A 20814-nucleotide genomic window follows, 5' to 3' on the forward strand; every position below is an offset into this window, starting at 1 on the left:
CCTCTGGCTGGTTCCATAACCAACTGTTCTAAGGCACAGTTTAGGGCATCAAGAAATTTAACCTCCTTGTCATGACTGGAATATCCAGTCAGTGTGTGCGTGTGTGCGGGGGTAATTGAAGTCACCCAGTATTACAACACTTCATCATTTGGAGGCCTCCCTGATTTTGTTTTCCATCTCAAGGTCACTCTGAGCATTCTGGTCTGCGAGGACGATAGCATGTTCCTAATACTAAATTAGTTTTGGAACCTGGGATTGTCATCCGTAGCGATTCTGTGGAGCAGTCTTCCCGTTTTAGGCTTTCTAGTCTGCTTGACCCTATGCCCTCTTCAACCTACAGAGCCACACCTCCCACGGTACAGTTTTCCCTGTCTTTCCTGTAGAGTTTCTATCCAGAGATGACTGTATCCCTCTGGTTCTCTCCATTCCACCAAGTTTTCACAATGCCCACTATTTCTAGGTTCTCCTTTAAAACTGGGCACTCCAACTCTTCCATTTCGGCTCAAGGGTTTCTAGAATTTGCATAGAAACATGTATACATGGTGTCTCTCCCCAGATATCTCTGGCACGTGCATCTTTTTCTTTGGCATTTAGGCCACTTTGATTGGCTATCATGTTCCACCATATAATCCAAACCGGATGCTTCCCAGCTTTGTAGTGAGGGTTTTGCAACACATGGACTGCAAGTGGCCTAGACTGGCTTTTCCAAGGGGTTCCTTCTGTCCCAGACTTAACACAATTTCCCTTCATAAATGGTGACACTTTCCCCATATAAATATATGAAGCCCTTGAGGCTTTCTAGTGCTGCTACTGAGTGAGTGCCTGAAAGTTGAATGAGGAGTTGTTGGTATTCTTCTTCTTCCTCCTCCTCCTCCTCCTTCTTGTTAAAGAGACTTTTAATAACAACAAAGCAAAACCAATAATGCCTCTCAGCTTTCAGATGCTCTGCAGGCAATAACACAGGGTAACTCAAAAGCGGAAATCCTCATTAAGCCCTATGGAGGGCTTTCCATGAAGCTCAAGCGATTGGAGAAGCTGCAAGGGTGGGAGAGGAATTTCTCTAAAATCCTTCCTCCCTCCCACAATTTTCAGGTGCAATTTTTTTTCGCCCCCACAAATGGTCAAAAATAAATAGACCAAAATATTTGGCAGAGTGCTACTTTAAATCTAAATCTAGCAGTGACATTTTAAAATATTTTACTCTAGTGTAGGTGCAGGACCCCCAATCTGGTTCTTTAAAGCATTCCTGCCCCACTCCCCGCTAGAGTCTTGATCTGGACTGGGCCCTTTCCACATATTCTAGAGTAAAATAACAAGATGTAGATGCTAGATATAGATTTAAAGTAATTTGGCCCTCAATGTGATCAGAAGAAAATGAGGAAGAAGCTTCACAAGTTATTCCCTGAACAAGACAGACTCTGACTGGGTTCAGACAACAGTGGGTTAAATAGTCAACAATAGGTTAAATAGTCAACAGTTGGTTATTGTGTTGTCTGTCAGGATTTTTTCACACCATGGTTGGTTATTTGACCATAATAATCAATGCAAATAACCAACTCTGTGCAGAGTTGATTATTTGAACAAGCATTGGTTATCATGTTGTGTGTCGGGCACCATTGACCATTTTGTTGCACACAGTTGGTTATTTTTGGCATCTGCAGAGTCCCCTGGCAACAGCAACCAAAGCAGCGAGTGCTGCACTAGTCCAGCCAGCAGACCTCACAAAGGTTGATGGGATACCAGTGGAAGGACTGAGGGAGGGAGGGAGGGAGGGAGGGAGGGAGGGAGGGAGGATGGGGAATGTTTCAGTCAAATGCAATATTAACTAATAGACAACTCGACGCAGACCTTAACGCACACCATGATTGATTATAATCATGTTGTGGGGGGAGTAGAATCAGAGAAAAGCAGAGTTGGAAGGGGCCTACAAGGCCATCGAGTCAATGGGGTACTATTGGGGTCAATGGGGTACCAATGAGTACCCCATTGATACTCAACCATGGAGTTAACTATTAACTCACCATTAACTATTGTGTTGTCCAAACTCATCCACTGACTGGCTTCCAGGATTATGTAACCCACAAGGAGTTGTGGCACCTGCAGGCACCAGGTTACACATGCAAACTCTGCTAGGGGGTTGTGTAGGGTGACCAACTGTCAGGATTTCCCCGGATTTGTCCTGGTTTTTGTTCTTTCCATGGTGTCAGGGGGGATTTTCTATAATTTTCAATAATGTCCTGGAATGACACACCTTCCCCTTTAAGGCTGCCATTAGTATGGCAGGAGGGAATGACATGCTTTCTTGAGGCACATTGTTCCCCCACCCCGAGCTCCAATTGAGGTCTTAAAGGGGAAAGTGGGTCATTCGTGAACATTATAGAAAAGGCCCCAATTGGAGTGGATGGTGGTGATGCAGAATGAAATCCTTTCCCCTCCTCCACTCCAATCGGGTTCTTTAAGGTGGCGGGGGAATAACGTACTTTCTGCAGGACTCAGAAAGCTGCTTCCCCACACACACACTAGGTGTCCTCTTTTTTGGTTTCCCAAATATGGTCACCCTAGGGTTGTGTTGTGCAAAACCAGCAAGTGTGGGTTATGTGAGGGTTGTTTTTGTGAGGTTCACACAACATGACAAACCCTGAGTGGGAACTGCACATTCAAAATGGCAGCTGCATGTGCCTTACATGTGCTGCAAATTCACCATAGGTTAAATAACCCTTGGTGGGCTGTCCTGTCATGTGAACAGCCCCAGTGAAGAAAGATGAGGGGCAACATGAAGGAGACTGGGATAATTTGAGGCCTGGAAGGTCTGAGCCCCAACATGTGCATTGCTGTCTCTTTCCAGGAAGTCTGCTTCACCATTGATGGAGTCTTCAGTTTGGATACTGGTCAGGTACTGAAAACCCAGAATATTGTCTTGTGTAGTCCTTACAATATATTTCTGGGCAATATGCTATGTGCTAAATAACCATAGCCAGGGTGGTCTACCACCTGTGGAGATGGCACAGCACAAGTGGGGAGGATCTGGAGTGTGTCGATGTCGTGTGCATGCCTGTTCTCACTGGCATTCACACCTGCTGGCAAACTGACCCGAGACATTCACATCAGTGAGACTTCTTTTTATTGAGGAAATCTCATGGTAACAGGCTTACACACACTCCATAGCAACACACTTAAAGCTGAATGATGGTCAGAACGCTTTAGGCCCCATGCTTCAGGCAATCACGAAGGGAATTCTTGAAAGGCTTAACAAACCATCCCAAGGGAGCTTCTCCAGACGCTGTATATGCTGGTAACTCAGGGAACATGGCAAAAGCCTAAACAAGATCATGGGTAGGGTAAAATCCCAGGCACTGGAGCCCCATGCTTTTTGCTTAGCCCTGGCAACAACCTGCCACCTGAGTCTGGCAGAGAGAAAGAGATCACGCACCAGTCAATCCCAGCCTGCTGAGCTGACCCAGTAGGCATGATCACAGGGAAGGGAAATACCTCAGACGTAGGAACTCCCCTGCATGTAACGTTAGCTCTGGGGGAGCCCTCTGTCACCTGAGTCAGGCCACACACAATCCACAGCAAAAGCAAGTTCAAGCCTCACAATACTTTTCATGGCACAGTCCTTAGAAATCCAGAGTCCATTTAGCAGCGCGTCCATGCTTTCAAAGTCCCAATGAGAGATGGAATCCAAACAGGAAGGATTTCAGGCCTTGTGTCGAGAGATGAAACCTAGCAAAGCTTTCAGCTTTTCTACCTGCTCTTATAGACCAGCGGCCTGGCCTATTCAAAGCATGACATTAAAACAATTGCAGTAAAAACTGCTTAAGGAAAGACAGAATGTGTGTGAGGGGGAGGGTGACAAACCTGCCAGAAGCTGGACATGCACGCTGCTTCTCTAAACAACACCTAGGGCCTGTCTTGACGATGACGCATTGATGTCTTAGGCCTCCAAAACCCCGCAGTTTCACTCCTGTGGAGTTGTCCCCATACCAAGGAGCAAGGGCAGGGTTTGCATCCATTGGAGGAAGAGGAGCCACCATGTGCCACTGCCATGCCACCGTCCCTCCCGTATCTCATGAGCCTTTTCCCACCAAGGAAACAGATAAGTTCACTTTTCCCCACACCAGAGGAAGCATGAGGGTGTTTCTGTAGCCATTTGGCTCACTGGCCTACCCCCTTCCCCCTGCCTGGGAGGACAGCGACCAACCAGAGGTCGCCATCCATCCAGCCATGCTTCCACCATGACTCCATAGCAACGCTAGGTGGCGGATGCACTGTCCTCACCTTGCTCCAGAGAAAATTGTTGGAGTATGTCCCCGACTTTTTTACTTTGAAGCTTTGGGGGAAAGCCTCAGGATGGCTCTGCAGTGGCTGCTGCACCATATAAGCACCACAGCGCCACCACGGAGCCACCCTGGGGCTTTCCCCACATATAGATAGCCCCATAGTCTGCTTATACAGTGCTAGAAACAGATTTATGCACAGGTAGATTAAGCATCTGACTTGGGCCTCAAAATTTGTAGGGACCTTGGAGACTTCCATTGGACAATACAGTTTCATCTCAGCTGGCCAGTCCAGCAAGGAGAGTGATATGTTGTCTGAAACAACAACAACAATCCTACTATGCATTTATTTAAAAAAAATTCTATTGAATATGGCAACCACTCCGCTCTAATAAATATGGATCAAATATAGTATAAGTACAGGCAAAGTGCTGTCCAGGAGAAAACAAACTGTGCTTGAATCTGGCCTGGGAGAAACGAAGTGCACAGCCCAGACTCTTTTGAAGTGCCATAAGGAAACTGTGGTTAAGAAGAGACCTGCTGTATCAGACCACCAAGTCCAGAAGCCCTTCTTCCCACAGAGGCCCACCATATACTTCCTACAAGTCATAGCCCTCTCCCCAACAATTGGTATTCAGTAGGAAACTGCATCTGAACATGAAAATGCTATATGGCCTTCATGACCGATAGCCATTCTAGGATGTTTCCCCCATGAGCTTGTCTAACTAATCCTCTCAAACTCATCCATTTAAAACCATCAACTAATGTCCATCAACACATCTTTTGGCAGCCAACTCTAAAAACAATTATGTGTTGTGTGAAGAAGTACTTCCTTTAGCTTGTCCTGAAGCTCCTGCCAACCAGTTCCATTGGACGACCCCAAGTTCTAGTATTATGAGAGAGCAAGAAAAATGTCTCTATCCACTTTCTTCACCCAATACGTAATTGTATAGACCCCCATCATGTATCCCACAAGTCATCTTTAAAACAACAACCACCAAACAGCCACAAACAATTATGATAGGTGCATATCATCAGAGTAGAAATATATTTTGAAAAACTTAAATGTCAAGTGGTCCTGAGGAGGATCACTGTGCCTTATTTTAAGCTTTTCTTCCTGGTGAGAAAGATAAATATTTTCAGTACAATTTGCTATGTACTGCAATATTCTGACTAGTTCCAAAATTAATTTGAGGAAGGATGTTTTCACTTTAATTCCTAACATTTTAAATGTGTAAAAATAAAAATGTAGATTCATTTAGTTCATACTGAAGGGTTTACAGCCTAGGTGATTTTTTTTAAAAAATGTTCTGTGTGGTGGTGGTGGCAGCTGCATAAGGTCCATGGGGCCATGGGGCCATGGGGCCGGGCATTTGCCCAATCTCGCCAGTTGCTGACACTCGGCCTGACTCAAACACAGGTATCGTTTTTTGTCCCCCCTACTAGGACAAGCTATTCCTGCAACAGCTGCAGCCTCTGCTAGCCATGGTGCCTCTTGGCTACAGTGTATCCTTGCTGGTGTATGAAACCCAACACTACGGACCCCAGGCAGAAATCCAAAGTTTTGTTCAGAAGGTGAGGGAGAGGTGTGGCCACTACGGAATCAGATGACGACAGCTGTCTTCTGAGGGTATCTGCCTCTTTCTACCGGTTACAAAGCTTATGGTTTCATCAGGTTCAAATGCTTGTTTCATAGAATTTCACTTGCAATCCTGCCTACACTACCCCTCTAACTACACTCTCTCCTCTCACTCTGTTCCCAAAATAATAAAAGCTGTTGTTCCTACTCTCTCTCTAGTCTCTTCAACAGACCCTAGCACTGACTCCAAAAGAACTTAACTCCAGACTCCAACCAACTCTGACTAACTCACTCACATACAGTCTCTACTGCTTCCCTTAACTCCTCTCCCTCCCTACTAACAACTGATCCAGACCTTTGAACCACTAGCCAATCAGCATTCACTTTACATTCTCTCCACTCTATCCCCTCCCACTAGATTTAAATACTTATCAACATTGTATTTGAAATTTACAAGCACATACCTTTTAAAGGCAAACTTCATTAAAACAGCTCGAATACTTACATCACATATAAATGTAGGTTTATTTATTTTACTGTAAGGAACAGTAATTCATAGAATCATAGAATAGCAGAGTTGGAAGGGGCCTACAAGGCCATCGACTCCAACCTCCTGCTCAATGCAGGAATCCACCCTAAAGCATCCCTGACAGATGCTTGTCCAGCTGCATCTTGAAGGCCTCTAGTGTGGGAGAGCCCACAACCTCCCTAGGTAACTGGTTCCATTGTCGTACTGCTCTAACAGTCAGGAAGTTTTTCCTGATGTCCAGCCGGAATCTGGCTTCCTTTAACTTGAGCCTGTTATTCCATGTCCTGCACTCTGGCAGGATCAAGAAGAGATCATGACCCTCCTCTGTGGGACAACCTTTTAAGTATTTGAAGAGGGCTCTCATGTCTCCCCTCAATCTTCTCTTCTCCAGGCTAAACATGCCCAGTTCTTTCAGTCTCTCTTCATAGGGCTTTGTTTCCAGACCCCTGATCATCCTGGTTGCCCTCCTCTGAACCTGCTCCATCACAGAGTCACCAGTGTATTTTCTGGGGTGCCTCAATTAGATGGCACAAAGATGTGCAGAAGCAGTTGCTGGATGAGGTGGCAGAGCCAAAGGAGTAGAGAATTCCTGCAGTGCCCAAATGATAGTGGTTTTTTTTACTATTTTCCCCATCCCACATGTGACCAGAAAAGGCATCACATAACATATCACTCTAATGTCACAGACCACACATAGTGCCAGTTGCATCAGTGCTGTGTTGCAAGTCCACACATGAAAGGCTTAATTTCCATTGCAGGGTGAAAAAGTGGCACAAATTAGGTCAAGTGGCTTAGAAAACACTGGATTGCAATGGATCATCAGAATGCTTTGTAATGAGTGAGTGAATGAAGGATAACAATTCCAGTGAGAATGGGAAATGTGGAAGTAACCACTGTAAGCAGCCACTACTATGGTCATCACATTTTAAACGTTTCTCTCATCTGTCCTCAGGTAATAGAGTCTGTCTTGCAAGACCCCAGCTCTCCCCAAAGTAGTGCTCAATGTCTCCAAACCATCAGCTTTGTCCAGGTAAGCATGGCCTGCATAGGCAGCCAAAGGCATAGACACCCATGCTCTCAATGCTCTTCCATAAAAAGTTCCCTGTGGGAAATATGCAGGCTCATTGTTATTGTCCATGGGGTCAGCATCTCAAATATCTGTTTGATCTATGGCCCAGTGGCAATTGTATTTTCATTCTCTCCCATTTGACCATATTCATCTTTGCACATTTGCTCTTGCCATTTCCAGCTTTCATCCCATTCACATCTACATTCTTACACCTATCCCATTTCAGATCTACAATGATGGAAAGGCCCAAGACCTGCTCTGCCCCAGAAGCCAAGCCCTGCAAGTGACGGACCTCCCGCCACTGGGGCTGTAAGTATCTGTTTCCAGGGCCAGAATGGTGGACTGCTCTTTGGTGAGCGGGATAGGAAATAATAGCACGATAGATGGAGGGGAATCTGGGATATTCGGCATTATGTTTTATTGGGGAGGCATGTAGAACTAGAATCATAGAATAGCAGAGTTGGAAGGGGGCTATAACTACAGAGAAGGACCTCAAAACCAGTGTGCTGTGGAGAGCTGTGCTCCCTGCAAAACTGATCCTGTGAGATCTGACTAGCCATCTTCGAATTAAGACTAAAGAGGCTGTTATATAGACTGGAAAGAGAGATGTAGTTATAGAAACATTAGCCTTTTCATGGTGGCAACTTTTAAAGATGCCTGTAACTACCCTCCTTGTGCTTTCACTGGTATCCTAAGATGTTTGTCATTGTCAAATCCCTCTCCTTCTCTCTTTAGGGTGGTGGAAGAGGCAACTGAAATAGTTGTAGCTGATTCACGAGCTGCCACCCATTTCTACCTGCAGGGGATATCACTGTACCAAAGTTGTTTTCAGCAATCTTTCCAGCAAAAAGCCATGTAAGAGTCTCAGGAAGGGAGGTGGCCATGGGGGTGGGTGGGATTTAGGATGATGACAGAGTAGCACATGTGGCCAGTTTTGCACTGGTTTTTAAATTGCCTGGTCATTCTCTCTGTCTGGTGTGTAGTCCTCAACACATGTTGGAGGTCTCCCTAGTGGATGACTATTCTCACTCTGCTAAGCTCATTCTGGTCTATATACTAATATGTGATAGCAAAATTTAGGCTCTATCTTTAACAGGAAGAATTGGGATGCTCACACAATGAGCAGCTCACATGGGCAACTTGCAGTGTGTCATAGGTGGCTTGCAATTGAGCACCAGGAGCGGCACTTCAGTGGGACACAGTTGCTGGTGCAATCACTATTCTTAGGTGGACGGCTGTCATTGCGTCACCCATGGCCCACTATTGCTATTCCTCCTCTCACTTCCTGTCATGACAGAGCTGTGTTTCTGAATGTTGTTGCAGCACACCAGCCTTCCCCAACGTCTGTTGCCCTCCAGTTGTTTTGGATTTGAAGTCCCATGAGCCCCAGCTGGCATGGCCAATAGTCAGGAAGGTTGGGAGTTGTTCTCCAAAACATCTGGAAGACACCAGGTTGGGAAAGGCTGTTATAGGCACAGCGTTAGAATGACGAAGGCAGGAAAACGGGCTAGCCACGGATAATCTGCACAGCAGGTATGATTCCAGATGAGGAGGCATTTACCATAGAATGGCTATGCCCAATTCACTGTCACTTAACAGAAGTCCACTTTACACAGTCATCCTCCTGGTACGCTCTTGTGTGTCACTGTGGAAGATGGATGACACGTTGGGCGTGCTCCTCTTCTCTATTGCTTTTTGTGAACCGCCCAGAGAGCTTCGGCTATTGGGCGGTATAAAAATGTAATAAATAAATAAATACATACCATGAATTTCTGGTGGCAGAGCATACCAGAAATGCTCTGGTATGCTTTGTGTCCTGCATAACAAGTGGTTTCCCCTAAAGGGTTTTGACTTTTATTTCCCTTAATCCTTCGTTTAAAAAAATGCAAATGAATGCATCTGACAGATGTAAAACAGCCCGTTAATTAATTGCTTCCTGAGCTTGTTAACTCTCTAAATGTCCAACACAAAAAATAGCTGTTTAACTATAGGATTCAATTATGCCCTTTGAGAGATTTTTTTTAAAAAAACTTGTTACCTAATTGCATTTCCAGTGAAAAAGAATTGCAGAAGTATTGAAAATATTTAAAAACTTGTTTGGGGCTGCTGATGCTTACCACTGGGCAGGGTGGTGGTGGTGACGGAGCACCAAGGCTTTCTGACAGTGCAAGTGCTCCCTGATTGGCCATTGAGATTAGAAACCAGTAAGAAGCCAAACTGGGTTCCCACAATCAGCAGAGCAAAAGAAGCCACCATGGCTTCCCCCACCCACCCCCTGCATGGTGTTCACACATCTGCCATCGCCCTAATTACCCTGGCCACAGCTTGCTGTGTTGTCCGAACCCGGCGAGGGTGGCGGCAGAGAGGGGCTTCCAAACCACCCCGTAACCCTTTTAACAAGGCTTTTCCTCTCCCCACAGCACTGAACATCTAAAGCCTGCCATTGCTGAAAGGGGGAAATCTCCCTTTCTCATGGCTCATTTTGCAGCTGAGCGCAGCAGCAAGCTACTGCAGCAGAGAGGGGCAGGGGGCAGCATAAAAGTAGGCCTGTCCATCCCTGCCTTACACACTTTAAAAGAAAAGGACAGCAGAGACCCTGCAATTATAGTAGAGGAGGAAGAACTGGCCTTTCTTCACCTGCACAGCAATGATCCATCTACAGATGTGGACTGAGCATGTAAAAAACAAAAAAGCTGCTATATTCCTCAATGTGTGGGAAGTCCATTGCAATTCTGCTTACAGCAGAAAAGCAACGATTCAGATGCAAGCTCCAAGTACCTGTAGTGCTAGGAGCTTGCACTTGGAAGCACCCTAGGCCTTTGTATTCTGTGTTTTGCTCTCCTGAGTGAACATTGCTCCTAGCCCACCCCCAGAATGGTTTCTCGTAAAGAGAACTAGACAGATTGCATAAGTACATTTCTCTTCGGCCGTTGTTCACTTTGCAGGAAGAAACAGCTAAGAACTTGCTCAAGCGCTGGTTCAGCAAGAGGCCTTGCAGGAACTGATTTTGCAGCCAGCTCTTCATGCCCTTGTCTCATAGCAACCTGCTTAGCCATTTTTGTGTGCCACTATTTATGTATTTGTTTATTATTAAAAGCTTTTATAAGCTGCTCTTCATCCATAGGGGTACCAGGATGGTATACAATGACTATAAAGAGTCATATAAATACAAAACACAGTAAAAAATATCAAACAATCAAAGCAATTAAGAGGCAGTCAATACAATAAGACAAACAACCCAACTTAAAATACCTAGGAGAACAGACTAGTTTTAACCTGCCACCAGGAGGATTGCAATATTCGTGCCAGACGTAGCTCTAAAGGGATCCACATTCTACAGTCAGAATACCACAGCAGGGAAGGTTCTCCCCTTGTTGTCCCATGATATACTTGGGGAAGGGCCTCTCTGGAAGATTTTAAGACAGAGCCAGACTGATCTAGGAAGAGCTGCTTCTTTAGATATTTGTGTCCCAAGCCACTTAGGGCTTTAAAGATAAGCACCAGCACCATAGGTTAGGGTGACCCTATGAAAAGGAGGACAGGGCTCCTGTATCTTCAACAGTTGTATTGAAAAGGGAATTTCAGCAGGTGTCATTTGTATATACTGTTAAATATACAGGAGCCCTCTCCTCCTTTTCATAGGGTCACCCTACCATAGGTAGTCAGTGCAGCTCCTTCAAAATCAGTATAATGCTAGCAGCTGCATTCTGCACTAGCTGAAGCTTCCAGATTACCTTCAAGGGCAGACCCACATAAATACATTATATTAGAACAAGTGTAGGCAACATGGTGCCCATAGGCACCAGTGCACCCCCAGACACCTTTATTGGTGCCCGCTAGGTTGCCCTACCCTTTGCATTAAAAAAATAAATGTTCTTACCAGCAGCTGGCATGGCTTCAAACCAAAGTGAGGGTCTCTAGCTGCTGCCATCTTCATTTCCCATGAATGCCTTTGGGCCACATGTGGGGTTCAGAGACGTTCTTAGGAAAAGAAAACGGTGGTGGCTACAGGCCAATGCTTTCCTCTGCAGCACATCCAGCCATCAAGAAAAAAGAGGGCAGTGCGGTGAGGTTGCTACATCTTTTTGGTAAGCTGGGGCAGGGGCTAAAGAAAGTAGCAGTGGTGGTGGTGCTAGCAGAGCAGTGGAGGTTAGGAAAGGCAGTGGCAACTAGGGTCCGTGATTGCACAGGGAGTTCTACTCCTGCTCAAGTCAATGTAGGATGACCCTATGGAAAGGAGGATGGGGCTCCTGTATCTTTAACAGTTGTATTGAAAAGGAAATTTCAGCAGCTGGCATTTGCATATACGGAGAACCTGGTGAAATTTCCTCTTCATCACAACAGTTTAGGCTGCAGGTGCCCTGCCCTCTTTTCAATCTGGTCACTCTAATATAGCTCCTGCAGCTTTAACTGCTGTGATGAAGAGGGAATTTCACCAGGTTCTCTATATATACAAATGACACCTGCTGAAATCCCCTTTTCTATGCAGCTATTGAAGATACAGGAGCCCTGTCCTCCTTTCCATAGGGTCACCCTACCCTAAGTGAATGAGAGTAGAACTCCCTTTCAGGCCTTGTCAATTCCACACAGCAAGGTCTGAATTGAGGTGGGCGGTCACCCAGAGACATAGAAGCAGGGCAAGTGTGCACAACCCCAACCCTCCACTCACTTTAAGCCCTCCTGTCTCCAGACGAATGCCTAAACAAGGCCACTCAGATAGGGCTTCTTGTGGTGCTGATCTTGTTCTGCTTCCTTCCTGAGAATCCTGATCTGTGCTCAAGATCTGATGCACAGCAGAACCCTGCCACCCAAGCTACATGACAGAGCATCGTCAGGGCCCCTGTCTTGGAACGGTACAGGCCAGGGCAGTTATCCAGAGTGAAAGAGAGAGAAAAAGAGAACTGTGTGTGTGTGTGGGGGGGGAATGAGTTGGCATGGGGAGAGAAAAAGTTTGCTTCCCATCAAATAGGATCCTGTTGGTGCTAAAACCTTTTTCATAGAATCATAGAAGAGCAGATTTGGAAGGGGCCTACAAGGCCATCGAGTCCAACCCCCTGCTCAATGCAGGAACCCACCCTAAAGCATCCCTGACAGATGGTTGTCCAGCTGCCTCTTGAAGGCCTCTAGTGTGGGAGAGCCCACAACCCCCTAGGTAACTGGTTCCACCGTCGCACTGCTCTAACAGTCAGGAAGTTTTTCCTGATGTCCAGCTGGAATCTGGCTTCCTTTAACTTGAGCCCATTATTCCGTGTCCTGCACTCTGGGAGGATCGAGAAAAGATCCTGGCCCTCCTCTGTGTGACAACCTTTTAAGTATTGGAAGAGTGCTATCATGTCTCCCCTCAATCTTCTCTTCTCCAGGCTAAACATGCCCAGTTCTTTCAGTCTCTCTTCATAGGGCTTTGTTTCCAGACCCCTGATCATCCTGGTTGCCCTCCTCTGAACACGCTCCAGCTTGTCTGCGTCCTTCTTGAATTGTGGAGCCCAGAACTGGACACAATACTCTAGATGAGGCCTAACCAGGGCCTTTTTGTTCCAAGGAGTTTGTTGGGGCTCAGACCACCCCCCACCTCCACCCTATACCCAGTCTTTTGGTCAGGTTACTTGTCCTTTGCGACTCCCATGGCATCCATTTTGTGGTGGTGCCCAAGGCAGCTTCTCAAATTGCCAAATGTGTCCATGGGCTCAAACGGTTGCCTACTCCTGTATTAGAACGAGCAGTGAATGTGTATTGTGGGCTGGGATGCTCACGCCAGTGGGCTTGGCCTCTCTGACCTACACACATTCATTGGAAAGCCCCCAAAGGCTCCCCCAACCGCACACATACAACTGTATGCACAGACATTTCTTTTCTGCATATTTACAGTCTTGCAGTTGCAGAGTTCAGACCTTACAACAGAAACAGGACTGCTGTGACAATCTCTTCTCTTCAGACTGAAAATATGCAGGAAAGAACAAGGCCTTCTATGACCCTTTCTCATCTTGCTGCCATTCCAACATGTTGCAGGAGCAGAGGTGAAGAAGATTGTGTTGGAATTCATTCAGTGATGTGCTGATTCAGTGAAACTGAGATGCAAAATTATTTTACCTAGAATGTAAATGGCCAGATATTAGCAAGGGAGCATAGTGACATGGTCATCTATCTGCCCAGTCTTAACTAATGTACCTCCTCTCTGAGATGCGGCAACCTCCTGACCATCACCGTGGAGGTGGAAGTGGCAGGTCGGGGGCTTCGACGTGCTGCTGTCAGAGTCTTTGTCTTCTCTGGAGGAGATGAACAGCCCTGCACTGATCCGTGAGTACGGGGGTCCAAATAGAGATCAAGCAGAATCTCAGAGTGCAAATGAAGCATCGTGGCTCTTCTGGGGAAATGTAACTCCTAATCTGGTATGGGGGAAAGTGTGGTCCTCCTGATGTTGTTGAACTACGGTGACCCTATGGAAAGGAGGACAGGGCTCCTGTATCTTTAACAGTTGCATAGAAAAGGGAATTTCAGCAGGTGTCATTTGTATATATGGGGAACCTGATGAAATTCCCTCTTCATCACAACAGTTAAAGCTGCAGGTGCCCTGCCCTCTTTTAAATCTGGTCACTCTAGTATAGCTCCTGTACCTTTAACTGTGTACTAACATTCAAAGCCATAAACTGCTTGGGGCCAGGTTATTTGAAGGAACACCTCCTCCCATATATGCCTGCCCGGACCTTAAGATTATCCACAGGGACCCTTCTCCGTGAGCCCCTGCCAAAGGAAGTGAGGCAGGTGGCTACTAGGAGGAGGGCCTTCTCCGTTGTGGCACCCCGGCTGTGGAATGAGCTCCCCAGAGAGGTTTGCTTGGCGCCTACAGGGTACTCCTTTCGTCGCCAGCTGAAGACCTTTTTTAACACTTAATTTAACTTAACACTTAATTTAACTTAAATTTAAACTTTGCTGTTTTAATTCTATATTTTAACCTATATCAATTTTTGCTGTGTGGTTTTAATCCTGGTTGTGCTTTTTATATTGTATTTTGTATTCATGTTTTTAAATTGTTGGTTGTTTTTATGCTTTTCATGGTTTTTATTTTTGTGAACTGCCCAGAGAGCTTCGGCTATTGGACGGTATAAAAATGTAATAAATAAATAAATAAATAAATAAATTGTTGTGATGAAGAGGAAATTTAACCAGATTCTCCATATATACAAATGACACCTGCTGAAATTCCCTTTTCTATGCAACTTTTAACGATACAGGAGCCTGGTCCTTCTTTTCATAGGGTCACCCTAGTTGAACTGCAACTCCCATCAGGCTTAGCCAGCATAGTCAAAGGTGAGGGATGATGGGAGTTACAGTCCAAGAACATCTGGCAGACCATATGTTCCCCTAAATCTTTGGCACTGGTGCAAAGTCAGTTTCTCTGCTCAGTCCCAAGTCATTCTGCTTCTTCAGTGGGTTTGGATATTTCTTGAACACTGTGGTGATGATCTGTCCTTTGCTGCTCTCTCCTTGTATAGCTTTCTACCGCTTTTCTGGGCATTATCTGCTCTGGCCCTTCCTGCTGAAGCTGGGTTCCTCTCCTGGATCCTGAAGCATTTGCTGGAAGAAAACGCCCTCACATTCCTGCTGTTATGCCTGACCCTGCCAGGTACTTGTTTAATATGGCCTCCCTGACCCTAAGGTAGAATGGCATCGATGTCCCTAGAGGGGCTGCCCCCTTTATAGCAGCAGCTTGGGCATGGGACAGCTGATAAGGTCTGATTAGGACGACTGTGGAGTGTGACTTCTGTTCATGGGCATGCACTGCTACTGTGTTTAAGGCACGACACAACATTTTGCAGTGACAAGAGCGCAGGAGCCAATCTACACATCGCATCTGAGGGAGCGTCTTTGCCTATCAACTCCCTCCCCTGGGATTCTAGATTGGGAAATGAGGTCGTTCTTTAGGTGCCACCGCCATTTTATCTGAAGTGATACTGAACTGTACTATGTGTCAGGTTTTCGTATAGACTTTAACAGTAATTAAGACAACAGGTACGGGAAAGACTACTTGTAAATTGAGAGCACCTGTCGGTAATTGGGTGCAGTAACCCAAGACCGCTGAGACCCATAAATCATGGTCGTATATAAGAATAGATGCTCACTCGTCCTTGAGGGAGTATGCGGTATGGAGTGATATCATTAAGGGAGGAAAAGGTGAAAAGAGTTGTAATGCTATTGTCCTTATCTTTATGGACAATTATTATACTATTAAGTTACTTGTTGCTACCAGCTACCAGCCTAGTTTTGTTTTCTGGAACTTCTCTCACTAAAGTAATTAAAAGATTCAACGCTCACGCCTTCGCTGTTTTCTGCTAACCTGCCATGAGCAATTTTGTCCAGCAAGGCTAAATCATCAACACTATGAACAGGGTGTTTTCTGTGATGGAATTCTCACCTGAGAAATTCCTGCCACACAGAGCTACCTTTCAATTGATATTTTAAAGGCAGCGGTATAAATATTTTTCTTTCTTTAGATATTTGGGGCTTAACCTACAACTTTTGGATGTTCGTTATTTATATTTTATGTTTATAGGTATTTTGGTTTTTATTATATTTTTGATTTTTATTATATTTCTGAGTGACTGTTAGGCATGTTGTGCAGCTGATGTCAAAACAGATAAACAAACGGAATAGCAAAGACGGGAGGGATTTAGTGCTGTTCCACTTCTTTAAAAGCAACAACAGCCCCTGGCTGACTCTGCATGCAGGAGTTATCTCCTTCCAAAGGAAATCAGGCCCAGGAAAGTTCTGAGCCCTTGGAAATTCTCACCATTCAGAGAAGGGGAGTGAGTATAAAGAACACTCTCTCCTACCTTATGTGTGGTAGGGAGTGAGATCACACCGTCGCCCCACATCCGTCACCACTGACCTCCCCAAAGGTCCACACATGTGCAAAGCATTTAAATAGGGTGTACACATGTGAAATCCTATGCATATAGGACCAAATCATATGGCTGATTTCCTGATTTGGGGGGCCAAATCAGCTGCTTGATTTTGGCCAATATGAATTGCATTTATGTGTGTTCTCCCTCTGCAAAAATTACTTCCCATATAAATGTTAAATATTAATTTAGCTCTTAAAAAACTTTGGTCTGGCATGATGCACAACCTTGTTGTGCTATGCAATTTCCTGGTGCAGCTGATGCCCAGTTTCCACTCCCCTCCAAGTGCCTGAGCCTGCAGTCCGCTCTGGCTAGTTGCAACTCTGCTTGTTCCATTGTCGCCAGGCCATGCGATGTCCTTGTTCCCTGGTATGTCTGGAGTTTCTGAGGGCTCAGTTGTTTGTGGTGGCACTTTAGGGGGGTGCATCCATGCAACAAAGGTGTAGGTTGTGCCCTTGAACAGACTGCTCTAGTGTGGCTGCATTCATCTAGTGCCATCAAAGCTATCCCCTCCGTCTGCAACAAAAGGACACTACTTCATGTATTATTATTTGGAAGGTGCTTGCTTTTGTTTCAGCTCATTAAACCCTGTGTAATGCCTTCTCTAGTGCTGGATCACACCTCTTCCGTTCTTGGATTTGTGTTTTTTAAAGGTGGTGAACAGGCCTTTACCCCTGGAGCAGGCTGTGTTCGCATCCATGAGATGGGAACAGGAGATGGTACTCTTGGGAGATGCCCACAATGTAGGCTTACCCTGGCTTAATAACTAACTTGGGATCACAAGAATTGTAGTTCTGTGACAGGGAGCTGAGGATCTCTCCATATCACCAACTGCAATTCCCATGAATCAATGAAGGAAACCTGTTGGGTGCCAGAACTTTTCCTCTGGGATTCTTTCCGTGCTCAGAAACAAACACACACCATGCAGGTCTTACACAGCAGAGTTAGTTTATTCACTTCAGGCTTCTTTTACAGTTCCGTGCAGTCCAGTTCCATTTTACAAAAGTGAGAAACTGTATACACATACATATCTACACAGTTCTTATCTACATTACAAACAGCTGTGGTCAGGCTAACCTGGCCTCAAGGATCTTTGGTGTACTTTCATCCTTAACCCCTTAATGTCCTAAGAGAATCCTGGCAAGGTTCCCTGTACAGCTCCCAGTGCATCTCAAGGTAATTGCACACAGATAGTCTTTCTCTGTTTAACCCTGAGATAGCCATACATACACAATTTTAATGACTAAGCAAGTATCTTACTTTTCATATACTTAAAAAAATCACACACTAATCATTACATAAAAACCATTGTAAGTTGTATTCTAGGCATGCTTCTGGTGTTGGATTGGGGTGAGTACAAGTATATTGTTTAGCATCATGGTAGGGAATGCATGGCCCTCCAGATGTTGGTGGACTGCAACTCCCATCAGTCCTAGCCAATGGCAAGGGATGATAGGAACTGCAGTCCACCAATGTCTTGAGAACCACACATTCCCCATCCCTGCTTAGGGGGAAATTTGATTTATTTTGTGATCATGAAAGGCAGGCAGTCTCAGTAGCCAGTGCTGGAGCTTGACTGGTACCAGTACAGGGCTGGATCCAGACTTAGTAATGCTTAGAGTATACCCATTGAAATCAATGGATCTCAAATTAGTCATGATTAAATCAAGTCCCATTGCTTTCAATGGGTCTACTCTAAGCATTACTAAGACTGGATCCAATCCATAATCTGGAAGTAGAATCTTTACAGAGGCTAGTAGATTTGATGGAAAGAGTTGTGTTAAGCTTAGCTGTCAATATAAAAGGAAGACTGATTAGCTTGCCCATTCAACCCTGTTCAGGTCAAGTGGTGATTAACTGCTCTACAGGCCAAGAGACCTAAATATTACAGAGAGACATGCTTGGAGCCTTGCTGAGAGTTTTGTGTTCTTTTTAGATATCTCTGGAAAAGGGATACAGTCTACCCTTTCACTGACTGAGCGGGTGAGGGCTATAGCAAAGAGAGTTGCACCAACCTACTGGGATCCAATTCAAGAGGCTCAGAAACGAAGAGCGATGATAAGGGAGCTGAGAACTCAGCTCTTCTTCAGCACTCGGATGGAGCAAGACAGCTTGATCAGCCGATTGGGCAGGGTGATAAAGGAGCTACAGGTAATGTGGTGAACCACACAGCGTAGTTGTATTGACACAAGTCCTGCATAATACTATCCCAGTTCTGCAAATAATGTGCCAGAAATCTGATTCAGCCAGAGTTGAAGGGACATAGTTGAAGCACAAATATTTTGGACTTGCAGAAGATTGCCCAGTTAAACTTAGAGTCTCCAAAGCACTCGGCATAAGAATAACCTACATTTCATAGAGAGTGATCTGAATTAGACTTTATAGAAGTGAAACACTCCTACTCTATTTATAGAGTTCATCCAAGTTCATCCAACCCTATTGCAATGCCCGTGAGCCTCCAAACCCAGGGGCTTACGATCATCCTATGCAGGGCAGGAGGTGTGGCAGAGGCAATCTTTACCTCCCCGTCCTCCCACCTTGCGTTTCACTAGACAGGCTCTTGGAGGGGGCAGGAAGGATGCTGAAAGTGCCTCAGGATAGCTCATATCCTGTCTTCTCCAGTCTCCTCCCCTCCACACCCCTTGAAACACCCCCTTTCCCCCCTCTCTGAGGTCAGGTTCCCAACTTCAGAGAGGCAGCTAGGCTGCAAGGAGGAAGGCAGTCAGAATCCCCCGTTTCCCAGCTCAGAAGTCTGAGCACTGTCTCCAGCCTCAGAACTAGGAAACCAAGGTATCCTATGTCCCCTAAGATGCTGACTAGGGGCGTTAGGACTGTTCTCTTAAAAATGTATGAAGAGTCACAAGGCTAGATCAGGCCAAAGTCCCATCTGGTCCAGGATCCTGCTTCTAAAAGTAGATAACTAGATCCTTCTAGCAGGAATCTCACAAGTAGTAGTAGCCCTCTCCCATCATTGCTACCTCGTCACTAGCATTCAGTGATATACTGCCTCTGTATCTGGAAATTTCATATGTACATCATGACTAATAACCATTATAGGACTTATCTCCTATGAAGCTGACTAATCCTTTTGTAAATCCTTCTAAGCTTAATAACCATCACCATAACCTGTAGCAAAGGATTCCATATTTTAATTAGGCACTGAGAAAAGTATTTCCTTTTGTCTTTACTGAATTTATTGCCACAGTTTCTCTACATTTAGCCAAAATCCCACACCTTCACCAGGCTTTCTTCTTCTGGAGTCTTTCCAGGTTTATGATGTGCTCATTTAGACAGGGAACACATGATTTGGAATTGAAAACTTCCTTTATTGGCAATGCTCCATACATTCAATGAAACAGCACCATCTAGGGGCTGCCAATATGCCATGTTAATTTTTATTTCTGCTTATCTTCGATCTTTTTGAAAGTGGGATAAACAGGGCAAAGTGTGGTAGACATCCTAGAAGTTGAAGATGTCTTGTAAAGGGTCCATAAATTTCTGTGACTTATGAATCATGAGTGTGAAATAAATTGCTCATGTAGAGAAGCTCTCAATCAATTTCATTGCAGAATTCCACATTCTAATGTTATGAGATACTATTTGTTTTCTCTACACTGTGCATAATTTTATCAACCCTGTTCATGTCCAGCATTAGTAATTCCCCCGCTATACTAAAAAGCCCCAAACATATTAACCTTAATTCACATGGAAGGAGTTCTAGTCCCCTGATAATTTTGCTTGCTCTTTTCTGCAGCCTTCCAAGTTTATAATACAACAGTAAAAAATACAATTTTTAAAAAATGATTGACTATTGTTAATTATTGGGGTTTCACATACTTTCTTATGTGTAATTTTCAGGCAATGAAATTTAAATGTGTTTTTGTTTGCACTATTTTGTTTATTTTTATTTTTTTGCAGACAATTAGCAAACAGAAAAGAAATTTTCTGGTATTTGGTGGGGGGAATCAGCTAAATGAAAAGTGGCTTTATAATATTTGTTTCTTTCAGTCAGAATAACATGAGGACTAACATGCTGAATCAGACTGAGGTCTGTCTAACTCAGCGTTGTGCTTTGAGAGGTGCTAGTCAGGTGCTTCTGGGAAGCTCAAATGCAGGGCATGAAGGCAGAAGACCTTTCCTGTTGTTCATCCCCAGCTGCCTCTGTACAAGAAAGCTATGGTGCTTTCATGGTGCTTCAAATGATATATTCCATTGGACTAGTAGTTGCCCGGGACTCTTCTGAGGCACAATATTTTGAAAAAGCTCTTCCCTCTCTCCCTCTCTCTCTCTCTCTCTCTCTCTCAGGAGGTACACCCACTCTCCTAGGTATTTATGTATGTGGGCTGGGTGGGTCAGTAGTGCTGTTGTGGGGGGGCGGAGCCGGACATCATGACAGGTAAGATCTCTGTTTGAAAACTCCCGAGAGGGGGGGATCTGGAAAGCTTATTATCTCACTTAATGAG

The 20814-nt window shown here is 45.0% G+C and overlaps 1 protein-coding gene across 1 annotated transcript in view; it reads left to right on the top strand.

Moving 5' to 3' along the window:
• LOC134401244 (uncharacterized) overlaps positions 1 to 20814 on the top strand; it is a 34995-nt gene that overhangs the window by 6662 nt on the left and 7519 nt on the right. The window contains exons 4-11 of the mRNA XM_063129994.1: positions 2846 to 2893; positions 5724 to 5852; positions 7338 to 7415; positions 7681 to 7763; positions 8190 to 8309; positions 13632 to 13748; positions 14945 to 15075; positions 18288 to 18502. Coding sequence (XP_062986064.1) covers positions 2846 to 2893; positions 5724 to 5852; positions 7338 to 7415; positions 7681 to 7763; positions 8190 to 8309; positions 13632 to 13748; positions 14945 to 15075; positions 18288 to 18502 — 921 coding nt within the window. The remainder of the gene's footprint in view (positions 1 to 2845; positions 2894 to 5723; positions 5853 to 7337; positions 7416 to 7680; positions 7764 to 8189; positions 8310 to 13631; positions 13749 to 14944; positions 15076 to 18287; positions 18503 to 20814) is intronic.

This window comes from Elgaria multicarinata, chromosome 7 (assembly GCF_023053635.1).
Source record: "Elgaria multicarinata webbii isolate HBS135686 ecotype San Diego chromosome 7, rElgMul1.1.pri, whole genome shotgun sequence".
NCBI classification, from domain to species: domain Eukaryota; kingdom Metazoa; phylum Chordata; class Lepidosauria; order Squamata; family Anguidae; genus Elgaria; species Elgaria multicarinata.